This window comes from Thalassophryne amazonica, chromosome 4, assembly GCF_902500255.1.
Source record: "Thalassophryne amazonica chromosome 4, fThaAma1.1, whole genome shotgun sequence".
Lineage (NCBI taxonomy): Eukaryota > Metazoa > Chordata > Actinopteri > Batrachoidiformes > Batrachoididae > Thalassophryne > Thalassophryne amazonica.
In genome coordinates this window covers 68,964,254-68,977,313 of record NC_047106.1, presented here as the reverse complement: position 1 = coordinate 68,977,313, position 13,060 = coordinate 68,964,254, and the positions used below count along the sequence as shown (strand labels likewise).

Sequence of the window (13,060 nt, the reverse complement as noted above, 5' to 3'; positions counted from 1 at the left end):
CAGAAAGGGCTGAGAGAGTGCAGGTTTTCTTTGCAACCGTCCACTCCAACAGGTGATTTCACTGATGCTCACTTTGAGCGATGGAATCAGTTAATCAGTGAAATCAAGTAGTTACAAAGAAAACCTGCACGCTCTTGGTCATTTCAGGAATGAGTTGAAAACCTCTGCTGTGGGGGGGTCATTCTTTGTTGGAATGAATGTTCATGTTTTCTGTGACAGAGTCTGACAGTGACAGCGAGCAGCCGTTGAGTGAGTCGGAAGGGGAACGCCATCGCAACTCATCCATCAACCATCGTCGCCAAGACAAAGGAAGAGTTAGAAGAAATAATTGTGCCAATCAGAAGAAAAAAGGTTGGTAATTAAACATGTTGTGTTAAAATCATCACTTCATTTTTGTCCTCACTTAAATCAGAGATATAACTGGACTAGTGTTTGGCAAATTGAAATGTGAAAATATGTCTCTGTTGCCAATAGCTGAGAGTCACCGTGTAGAGGAAGAACTGGACAGTGAAGATGACGAGCAAGAGGGTGGGGAAGGGTCGTCCCAGTCTTCATTTCGCCGATACCCCAGCAGGAGTAAAAACAACAGAAGCATGCGGCTAACCAGAAATAGTGCTGCCACACGTAAAAAAAGAACAGGTAACAGTTACTGACACAGGTTTAAGTTTAAAAACGGCAGATCCCAAATTACAAGTACTGATAAACGTTCATTCATTTTCTATACCCGCTTACTCCAAGGGTCACAGAGGGGCTAGAGCCTGTATTATGGCCAGAGGTACAGTATACCCTGGACAGAATCCCATTCTGTTGCAAAGCCACATATAGACAATCACATTCACACGTACGGTCAACTTTAAGTTTCCAATTCACCTAACCTGCATGCCTTTTGGAAGTGGAGGAAGCCAGAGCACCTGGAGGGAACCAGTGTGAACGCTGGGAGAACATGGAAACTCCACACAGAAAGGACCAGGCAGGAAGCTATCCCAGGACCTTCTTGCTGTGAGGCGACAGTGCTAACCACTAATCCACTGTGCCACCACTCAGTCATCTTCAACCGCTTATCCAAGATCAGGTCGTGAGGGCAACAACTCCAGCAGGGGACCCCAAACTTCCCTTTTCCAGGCCACATTAACCACCTCTGACTGGGGGATACCGAGGCATTCCCAGATCAGTGTGGATATATAATCTCTCCACCTAGTCCTGGGTCTTCTGGGGTCTCCTCACAGATGGATGTGCCTGGAACACTTCTCTCGGGAATCGCCCAGGAGGCATCCTTACCAGATGCCCTAGCCACTTCAGCCTGTCTCTTTCCAATGCGAAGGAGCAGAGGGTCTACTCCGAGCCCCACACGAATGACGGGTTCTCATCTTATCTCTTGTCAGCTGATTTTGTACATGCTCAAATCTTTGAACAGACACCAGGCAGAGAACTTTTCCAGTGGTTGCATGTTTGTTGACGGTTTATCCTGAACTTCTTCATTTCTATGATACTGATGCATTCATATCCTGTGGTTGTCTGATGTTTCTGATTGGCCAAATGTCCGGTGTGGGATGTGCATTTAGCGCGGGGAGAGAGGGCAAATCAGGACAGAGCAACATGCAGCGAGGATGTTCATTTAGTCAAAGTGAGACTGAGGGGAAAAAAGACAATGTGGCTGTGTGGGTTTTTCCTCTAGGCTTCAAAGCGCAACCAGCAGATTCTCTTGGTGTGGAGGTGCTGAAGAAAGTTTTTTTTTTTTTTTTTTTGCTGCCCTTGCTGTTACTGCTGTACTGAGTGCCGGGATAGTTGAGGAGACGCTGTCAGTGCATAGATGTAGTGAGGAAGTTTGATGACGTCATGATCTCTGAGCTGGCTGGTTTCTGGACACATTTCCGTTCAGACTTTGGAGAATCCCGCTCAAATCCAGCTTCCTGCAGTGTGTATATACTGTTGTGTTCAAAATACATCCCCTGGCAAAAATTATGGAATCACCGGCCTCGGAGGATGTTCATTCAGTTGTTTAATTTTGTAGAAAAAAAGCAGATCACAGACATGACACAAAACTAAAGTCATTTCAAATGGCAACTTTCTGGCTTTAAGAAACACTGCAAGAAATCAGGAAAAACAGTTGTGGCAGTCAGTAACGGTTACTTTTTTAGATCAAGCAGAGGGAAAAAAATATGGACTCACTCAATTCTGAGGAATAAATTATGGAATTACCCTGTAAATTTTCATCCCCAAAACTAACACCTGCATCAAATCAGATCTGCTCGTTAGTCTGCATCTAAAAAGGAGTGATCACACCTTGGAGAGCTGTTGCATCAAGTGGACATGAATCATGGCTCCAACACGAGAGATGTCAATTGAAACAAAGGAGAGGATTATCAAACTCTTAAGAGGGTAAATGATCACACAGTGTTGCAAAAGATGTTGGTTGTTCACAGTCAGCTGTGTCTAAACTCTGGACCAAATACAAACAACATGGGAAGGTTGTTAATGGCAAACATACTAGTAGACCAAGGAAGACATCAAAGCGTCAAGACAGAAAACTTAAAGCAATATGTCTCAAAAATCGAAAATGCACAACAAAACAAATGAGGAACGAATGGGAGGAAACTGGAGTCATCGTCTGTGACCGAACTGTAAGAAACCGCCTAAAGGAAATGGGATTTACATACAGAAAAGCTAAACGAAAGCCATCATTAACACCTAAACAGAAAAATACAAGGTTACAATGGGCTAAGGAAAAGCAATCGTGGACTGTGGATGACTGGATGAAAGTCATATTCAGTGATGAATCTCAAATCTGCATTGGGCAAGGTGATGATGCTGGAACTTTTGTTTGGTGCCGTTCCAATGAGATTTAGGTGGTGGTGCAACAAAATACTAGTGATGTGTTGGAGCGTTCTTTTGTTTTTCATGATTCCATAATTTTTTCCTCAGAATTGAGTGATTCCATATTTTTTTCCCTCTGCTTGGTCTAAAAAAGTAATCGTTACTGACTGCCACAATTGTTTTTCCTGATTTCTTATAGTGTTAAAGCCAGAAAGTTGCCATTTGAAATGACTTTAGTTTTGTGTCATGTCTGTGATCTGCTTTCTTTCTACAAAATTAAACAACTGAATGAACATCCTCCGAGGCCGGTGATTCCATAATTTTTGCCAGGAGTTGTAATAGCAGTGTGTGTTTGGTTTTTTTTTTTTTATTAAGTGAGTAAAGCTCAAAATCCTTATAATAGCTTTTATTTTCATACATGTAAATCATTGGGAACACTGTACATTCTATTCCAAATCAGAAGATAAAGGAAAAGGTATCAAATGTATTACTTTACAGAAAGTGAAGAAAAAGGAATATTAGTCTGTTCAAAAAATAGCAGTGTCTGCATTTTTCTTTACAAAGTCACATTTACTGTATTAACTGAAAAACGCTTGAAGATTTTGCTTTCCCATGAGTCACCGAACTAATATTTAGTTGTATAACTACTGTTTCTGAAAGCTGCTTCACATCTGTGTTTCATGGAGCCCATGGAGAACATCTCCAGAGATGTTCAATCGGATTCAGGTCTGGGCTCTGGCTGGGCCACTCAAGGACATTCACAGAGTTGACCTGAAGCCACTTCTTTGATATCTTGGCTGTGCGCTTAGGGTCATTGTCCTGCTGAAAGATGAACAGTCACCCCAGTCTGAGCTCAAGAGCGCTCTGGAGCAGGTTTTCATCCAGATGTCTCTGTACATTACTGCATTAATCTTTCCCTCAAGTCTGACTAGTCTCCCAGTTTCTGCCCCTGAAAAACATCCCCACAGCATGATGCTGCCACCATCATGCTTCACTGTAGGGATGGTACCTGGTTTTCTCCAAAAATGATGCCTGGCGGTCACGCCAAAGAGTTGAATCTTTGCCTCATCAGAGCAGAGAATTTTGTTTCTCATGGACGGAGAGTCTTTCATGTGCCTTTGGCAAACTTCACGTGGGCTGCCATGTGCCTTTTATTAAGGGAGTGGCTTTCATCTGGCCATTCTACTATACAGGCCGTCTTTCTCACGATCTTTCCTATGTCCAACGTCACTCCATGACACAGACATACTGCAAAATTCTTCTATTAAAAAAACTCGATGGCTCTAAAAGTATGCGGTGGGGACCGGGGGATATGTCATCTCCCAATGACACTTGTTTTTAAGCTCTACGCTGTAATTATAAAAAAAAAAAATCAATAAATGCTGGGAACATTTATGTATTGTTTAGAATATATAAATCCACTTTCTGATATAACAAAAAATTTAACCTTTTCAATTTTTTTGAGACATGCTTAGTCAAGGTTGTTAATGTTCTTGGCTTTCTAACATACTTATTCACTGCATTGTTTGCTTTCAGAGTGCAGAGCAGAAGTGAACGGTTACAGCACTCGGCCATCTGGCAGGGAGAGAGGTCACTACAGGAACTCTGACCAGGAAGATGAAGAGGAAATGGTGGTTCGACGGTCACTCAAAAGAAAGACGGCAAGGGCAGCTGTTAATAAAATCAAACTCCTTGAAGCATCAGATGATGAATATGAGGAAGATGATGAGCAGCAGACACGGAGCAGCAACCGCCTCCGCCACACAGCTCGAGGCAGCAAGCGTACAACAGTGATCAAGAGCAGCTCAGACTCTGATGAAGAGCTTTCAACACCAGGTAGGCAAGAATGTTTATATTTTTAATGTACAGTCAGGACCAGAAAATAAGTGGTCCTTTTTTTTTGTTGTTGTTGTTAATCTGCCTCTGTACGCCAACATATTATATTTGAATTGAAACAATGTGTGCTTGTTGTGTAGACTTTTAGCTTTCAAAAATACTGCATTAACCATTATGGAATTACAGCATTCCCCCATAATCAAAGTCTAACTAATTCGTCAAACTAAATGTCATTCTTAATTCAAATCATCACATTCATGGCCACTTTTCTTGAGACAAGTGAGGGGATGGATACATGAACATTTCCAAGTCATTGAATATGCCTTGAATTTCACTATCATTCATTAACCTTTTAAAGCCCTTAAGGAACTATGGAACGAGTTACCATTGAACATTAGACAAGCCTCTTCACTGTCCATTTTTAAAACCAGTCTTAAAACCCATTTTTACTCCCTGGCTTTTAACTCTGTATGAGACTGTTTTTGTTTTAGGGTTTTATGGTTTGCTTTTACTTATTGTTGTTTTATTGTTTCTAATTGCTTTTAAAAACAATGAAACAATTGTTCTTATTTATTTTATTGCTTTTAATTGTTTTATGTTTTTATGTACAGCACTTTGTGTTCAACCACAGTTGTTGTAAAGTGCTATATAAATAAAGTTGAGTTGTTAAAGGGATGAAAAGAGAACACGAGTGAGGGAAGCCACCAAGACACCCATGACAATTGTGAAGGACTTCTGTGGATGTGATTGAAGAAACTGCATCTTTCGTTTGTTGTTTAACCAGTTACACCTTCACGGGGTGTGATAAAAGTAAGGCTTTTCATACAAGAAAGCAGATCATATGTAAGCTCTAAATTTCTATGTGCTTTCTGACAAACTGTAGCTGAGGGGGGATGAGTCTGATTACAGAGACGAGGTCAACCGACTGACAGCGTGGTGTTCAGCTAACAACTTGCCGCTGAACACCACAAAAACAAAAGAAATATTCTTGGACTTCAGGAAGGGCAGGGCTGACCCAGCCCCGCTCTACATCCATGGGGACTGTGTGGAAAGGATCAGCTCTGCTTCCTGAGGGTACTCAGGAGGAACAAGCTGGAGGAGAAGCTGCTGGTGTTGTTCTACAGAGCCACCATTGAGAGCATCCTGACTTACTGCATTACAGCGTGGTATGGGGGTGCTCAGTAGCAGACAGGAGAGCGCTGCAGAGGGTGATCAACACGGCCCAGAGGATCACAGGTTGCTCTCTGCCCAGCCTGGAGGACAAAGACAGTTCTCGCTACCTCAGCAGAGCTGCCAGCATCAGCAACCACCTGTTTGACCTACTACCCTTTTTGCTCTTTGTCTTGATTATTGTTCTTTACAACACTTTGTCCACTTTGTTCCAGACTAATATATATAATATGTCTGAAATTCGGTTTGTGGTTATTAAATTCCACGCAGATTAAATGTAGCAGACATAGATTATTTGTTATAATTGTTTTAGCAAATTTTCGGGGTATCATGCAGCAGTCTCTTATTAATGTGATGAAAAGCATTTAAAAAAATGCATTTTTGTAGTATAATATTCATTTACAATTGTCATGTGGATTCTCTGTTGTTTTGACTCCAGCGACTCTCTGGCATGCAAGGGATTATGGGATACATGAAAACCCTGGATGCCTTGCAAGAGATAGGCATGGTGCACTAGTTCAACAGTACCGTTCATTCATCAGTGTTGAATAGACGTGCATCTGCCGATTCTTGGTTAAGGACATATTGAGTTACTTAGAAATTTTCATGCATCGATCCCGACCCTTTTAAAGACAACTGGCTGTAAAAGTAATAATTTGTATTTCCAATAATTCCCCGGTTTCACTTCACCAATAATCGACGGACTCTAAAACAAAAGTAGTGCAATTTCTCAGTGGTTATTGTAAAATTTTTATGAAACCCCTCAAAATAAAGCTAAAGGCCGACACTACAAACACATCTTGATTTTGTTTCAGCTCCATTGTAGTGCTGTACAGAAGAAAAATTCAGAAATGGTCAGTGTCCAAATACTTAGGGGCGTGTCTGACATACATGTGTGCATTTATTTGCATAAATTGTCCACCTGAATTGGTTCTTCCTTATATCTTTTAAAATGAAAGTAAGAGTCAATGTCACTGTAGCTTGAAGTTATATCTGTTGGAAATAAAAATGTTGGCAGTTGAAATCCAGACACACCTCTGACCCAAGATAGTAGTTTGTGTTTGTTTGAAGATCGTCTAAAATTGACAAGGTAACGCACTAATACTGCATCATGAAGGGTGGGGTTACGGGATCAGTAAAACCAAAATAATGTGCATGCCATGATTTAAAAAAAAAAAAAAAAAAAAAAAAAACTGTTTGCAGCAAAAGTAGCTGCTTGCCCTGTCTTGCCTTTTCTCATTTCAGTGTGACTCTAAATTTTTAATTTGTACTAATTATCTTTTTCTCTTTACAGACTCTCAGAATACACAAGAAACATCTGATAAATCAAAGAATGAGGAGAGCAAAGACAGCGATGCCTGGTGCTCCTCTCACAATCAGCAGAATGGAGTTACAAGGTCCACCAGACAGAGGACAAGAAAGGTTGTCAAGACTCAGGAAAAGGGTGAGAAACGTGCTTTGTCATGTTTCAAATTTGCAACATCAAATCAAAGTGTTGAGATGATATGGAAAATGCAAGAAAACTGTTTCTCACCTTTACTTTGGTTTCTGTCTCATTGCAGACAGCATAAAGATATTTCATGTTTTATGTGATCAACTTCATTTTATTGGTAATAGTAGTAATAACAAAAATAATAATCCAATCTTGCATTTAATGCCTGCAACACATTCCAAACAAAGTTTGGATGGGGGAAATTCTAAATATAAGGATTAAATAATCAATTTTACAGCAAGTTTTCTTGAGACAAGTCAGGGGATAAATGCATGAACATTTCCATGTCACTGAATGTCTTGGACTTTACTTAACCATTAAGAAAACAATCATTACGGTAAATCTTTCAAGTAGGCAGTTCTCAAAACCATGCTTTTGGACTAGCAAGACTAGGGAGGGAGGAGACTAGGAAGGAAACTAGGGGGGAAGCCGCCAAGACAACAGACAGCTCTGCAGTAGTTATAAGCTTATGTGCTTGTGGTTGGAGAACGATTTTGGTCTGTTGCATCACTAGTTATATAGCTTTGTGATTAAGTGGTATAGAGGAGGATTTTCTTGAAAAATATAAAAAAAAAAATTCAGCTGCAGTTTGCCAGAAGACACGTGGGAAATCCAAGCCTTGATTTGAGCCATTTTTTACAGTTCGTTTTTCCAGTTTACAGTTCTCTATTCTACTCCAATATGGAGCTCCGAATGAGGATGTGGTAGGCAAATATTGCACCATTCCCAGTTTCTCCACTCACATCCACAGAAGCCTAGAATTCTTTCAGAGTTGTCTTGGCAGGTTCCCTCACTAGTCTTCTTCCAGCAAAGTCAGTTATTGAGAACTGCCTACTTGTCACAGAAGTAAATGTAAGGATCACTGTGATTTTTATTAAGCTATTTTTATTAGTGCTAGGTTGAAAAGATCGATTCGCCGATTTTAAATTGATTCTCATTTTAATTCCCACAGATCGATTCATACATCCAAAGAAATATACAGTGAGGAAAATAAGTATTTGAACACCCTACGGTTTTGCAAGTTCTCCCACTTAGAAATCATGGAGGGGTCTGAAATTTTTATCTTAGGTGCATGTCCACTGTGAGAGACATAAGCTTAAAAAAAAAACACAAAAACCCGGAAATCAGTTTGTGTGTGTGTGTGTATATATATATATATATATATATATATATATATATATATATATATATATATATATATATATATATATATATATATATATATATATATATATATATATATATATATATATATATTTTTTTTTTTTTTTTTTTTTTTTTGAATTTATTGATATGTTACTGCTGCAAATAAGTATTTGAACCCCTACCAACCAGCAAGAATTCTGGCTCTCACAGACCTGTTAATTTTTCTTTAAGAAGTCCTCTTATTCTGCACTCTTTACCTGTATTAATTGCACCTGTTTGAACTTGTTACCTGTATAAAAGACACCTGTTCACACACTCAATCACACTCCAACCTGTCCACCATAGCCAAGACCAAAGAGCTGTCTAAGGACACCAGGGACAAAACTGTAGACCTGCACAAGGCTGGGATGGACTACAGGAGAAGAGGCAAGCAGCTTGGTAGAAGACAACTGTTATGATTATTTATTAGAAAGTGGAAGAAACACAAGATGACTGTCAATCTCCCTCGGTCTGGGATTCCATGCAAGATTTCACTTTGTGGGGTAAGGATGATTCTGAGAAAGCTCAGAACTACACAGGAGGACCTGGTCAATGACCTGAAGAGAGCTGGGACCACAGTCACAAAGATTACATTAGTAACACATGATGCTGTTATGGTTTAAAATCCTTCAGGGCAGCAAGGTCCCCCTGCTGAAGCCAGCACATGTCCAGGCCCGTTTGAAGTTCACCAGTGACCATCTGGATGATCCAGAGGAGGCATGGGAGAAGGTCATGTGGTCAGATGAGACCAGAATAGAACTTTTTGGAATCAACTCCACTTATCATGTTTAGAGGATAACAACCCCAAGAAAACCGTCCCACCCGTGAAGTATGGGGGTGGAAACATCATACTCTGGGGGTGCTCTTCTGCAAAAGGGACAGGACGACTGCACCGTATTGAAGGGAGGATGGATGGGGTCATGTATTGTGAGATTTTGGCAAACAACTTCCTTCCCTCAGTAAGAGCATTGAAGATGGGTCATGGCTGGGTCTTCCAGCATGACAGTGACCCCAAACACACAGCCAGGGCACCTAAGGAGGGGCTCCGTAAGAAGCATTGCAAAGTCCTGGAGTGGCCTGGCCAGTCTCCAGACCTGAACTCAATAAAAAATCTTTGGAGGGAGCTGAAACTCCAAACCTGAAAGATCTAGAGAAGATCTGCATGGAGGAGTGGATCAAAATCCATGTTGCAGTGTGTGAAAACCTGGTGAAAACCTACAGGAAACGTTTGACCTCTGTAATTGCAAACAAAGGCTACTGTACAAAATATTAACGTTGATTTTCACAGGTGTTCAAATACTTATTTGCAGCAGTAACATACAAATGAATTATTAAAAGATCATACATTGTGATTTCTGTTTTTAAGATTGTCTCTCACAGTGGACATGCACCTAAGATGAAAATTTCAGACCCCTCCATGATTTCTAAGTAGGAGAACTTGCAAAACCACAGGGTGTTCAAATACTTATTTTCCTCACTGTGTGTGTATGTATATATGTATGTATGTCTGTATGTATGTACTGCTAGCCAGTGTTATAAGTGTGCCTGAAAATATTACGCTGCAGTTGGGCCACTACGACGCTGTTCACGAGAGTGTGACGATCATTTTTCGACATTGATTGTGGACCTGCTGCTTCTGATTTAGAAGCAGCGGGTCCACAATTTATTGCTCAATCTCTGTCAAAGTAATTTAAATGTCAGTCATGACTACTGTGATTCTTGTCTTGAAAAATGGATCGTCTGCCGTTTAATCCACACCGTGGAACCCCCCAACCCCCCCCCCCCCCCCCAAAAAAAAAGTCCTGTGCACTGTGTGAGAACCTTTTCACCAGCGCTCACTGTGCGGCTGTGGGAAACATTGTCCTGCAGCGTGCCTCACACCAAACGCTACAGATGTGAGTATTTGTAGGGGAGACCGGGGTCATTCTCCTATGGAAAATTTTAAAATTTCTAACTCTCTGAAACACTATTGCAGCATTTTGAGGGCTAAATTTTGTGAAGTAAAGCCAGTTTTTTGTTGTTGTTGTTGTTTTTTTGCTGCTGCTGTTGTTATCTTAGTTACAGCTTTAATTTAAAGCCAAAAGAAACATCTGGTGCCCTCTTTTGGCTGCCTTGGATCTGTTCAGCAATTTTGCCCTTCAGCATGTTTATAAAATAAAAATGCTACTCTATCATTTTGGGAGGGGGATTAGTTCTTGCCATCAGTCTTATAGCCATCATTATTAACTACCAATACTTCATTAATTTGCTGTCAAATGTCAATATAATACTGGTATTAATATGTTGCATAACTAGACAAGCAGGTAACGGTTCAAAAAAATATTTTTAATAACACTAACCCAAATCAATATCGGATCGAATTGAAATAATCAGTTCTGAATCTTAAGAATCGGAATCAAATCAGTTCTTGAAATTAGAATCAATACCCAGCCCTAATTTTAATTCACATTTTTATGTCATTCCACCTTTTTCTGTTTTGGGGTTGTACGTGGTCTGAAGGTCAGCATTGTGTGTTCCTTTCTGTTTGTATGAGATGTGCGAAGTGACTTTTAGACACACTGCTTTAGTCGGGGGACAGGTGATGAAATTTAACCTGTCACTTTGCAGCTGTGATAATGCTGTGTTTATATTACAAATGTCTTTTCAACTCTCCCTTCCAGATTCTTTGCCACATGTGAATGGCCGGAATTTGAAGCCTCATATATCTGATACTAGCGACTCTGAGCAGGAGCAAGCTGTGGAGAGTTGTGGAGAAGCTGAGGAGGAAATTAAAGGGTCTGAACGGGCAGCTGCATCTCAGAAATCCACCAAGAGAAGAGTGTCCCCTACAAACAAGAAAAATAGCATTACAACTGACAAGGAAGAGGAAGCAGCCGAGGACACTGCACGCAGGACCAAGCCTGCTGTAAGCTCTGATGAAGAAGATTACAGTTCTCGTAAACGCCCACATCAGAATGGAAGAAATACAGAGGAAAAATGCCAAAAGGACTCCAGGAAAAAAAACAAAGTTTCATTGAAAAAACAAAAATCTGCCTCAGAATCTGAGGAACATAGTAACATTCCAAAGCGCACAAACCTGCGCAACAAAAAAGCTGAAGAAAATGACATAGAAAGCAACCACTCCAATGAGGAGTTTGACACAAAGAAGCAAACGCGAAACAAATCTATGCGCCGCTGTGGCATCACGTCGGAGTCCGAGAGTTCTGAGCAGGAATACAAACCCAAGAAGAGGTCATGGAGAAATCACTCTACTGGCTCATCAGATAAAGAATCAGAGAGGTCTGACAATACAGCAGACAGAAGGCCACGCCTCCGAGCCCTACCAAAAAAGAAATATGTCAGTGACAACTCTGCCTCTGAGGACGACTTTGTCTGTGAGAGCCAGAGTAAACAGAGAAATGGTTACAGCAAAACGGCTTCTGCCTCAAAGGAAGAGTCAGAAAGAGCATCTCTTCAAACCAAGAATCGGTTGTCTTCCAAGAGAAAGCGTATTTACACCTCAGACTCAGAAGATGAGGATGGACAAGAAGCACCAGTGTCCCAAATCAATAAAAACAGTAGATCTGGCTGCTCCAAGCATCCCACAAGGGAATGTCAATCCAATACAAAGCAGGAAAATGGAAATAACCATGAAGAAGATGCCCTGTCCCAGTCTGGATCTAGCGAAGAGGAGGAACGGGTCAGTCACACAAGGAGAGGAAAGATGAATGTGAAGATAAAAAAACCTAAACAAACAGAAAGCTACAGCAGTAGCAATCACAGTTCCTCTTCACAAAGTGAGCAGTCATCTTCATTTTCTGATAACTCTTTTGCTAGCTCAGGGTCACACAGTAGTCCAAAGAGGAGGTGCCACAAACTGTCCAGACGTGGTGAAAGGACTGCTACCCACCAACTAAGGAAACGCCGCCGGCAGGAAACTTCAGAGGGAGTGGACAGTGACGAATCAACCAGCAGATGGAGGCGAAACACACGTGTCAACACGCGGAACCAGGGAAAGCGGACAGTAATGTATCACGACAGTGAATGAAGGACTTGCGGCTGCAGGCTTGAGTGAATGAAGAGACAGTAACTGGAGACCCAACAGACACTTGATGGCCATGTTATGGTAGTAGCACTGGAGTCCTCGTGAGACAATGCTGTGAATCTTTCATTCAGGGATATTTATATTTTCTATGAAATAAACAAAACAAAAAAACATTGATAGGGATTAATACAAATTTAAGCATTTCAACTGCTGGTTTTCACAAAGTTACAGAGCTAAACGCCACCTCCCATACTGTTTGTTGTGATGTGGCCAGCAGAGTAAGCATTCTGGGGAATCTCATCAGCTTGGGTGCTATCAAAATACAGTGTATCCAGAATTTATTCATAGCGATTCACTTTTAATGCACTATGTTACAGCCTTATTACAAAATGGAGTAAATTCATTTATTCTACTCACAACACCCCATAATGACGACATGAAAAAAGATTATTTAAAATTTTTGCAACTATATTAAAAATAAAAACTAACAAATCACATGTAAATGATTATTCACAGCCTTTGGTCAATACTTTGTTGAT

At 40.7% G+C, this 13,060-nt stretch overlaps 1 protein-coding gene across 1 annotated transcript in view; it reads left to right on the top strand.

The window, feature by feature from the left end:
- Positions 1-12,684, top strand: part of brwd1 (bromodomain and WD repeat domain containing 1) — a 119,863-nt gene extending 107,179 nt beyond the window's left edge. Inside the window, 5 exon segments of the mRNA XM_034168077.1 lie at positions 220-351; positions 475-639; positions 4,351-4,650; positions 7,115-7,264; positions 11,158-12,684. Coding sequence (XP_034023968.1) covers positions 220-351; positions 475-639; positions 4,351-4,650; positions 7,115-7,264; positions 11,158-12,524 — 2,114 coding nt within the window. The 3' untranslated portion in view covers positions 12,525-12,684.
- Positions 12,685-13,060: the final 376 nt, after the last annotated feature.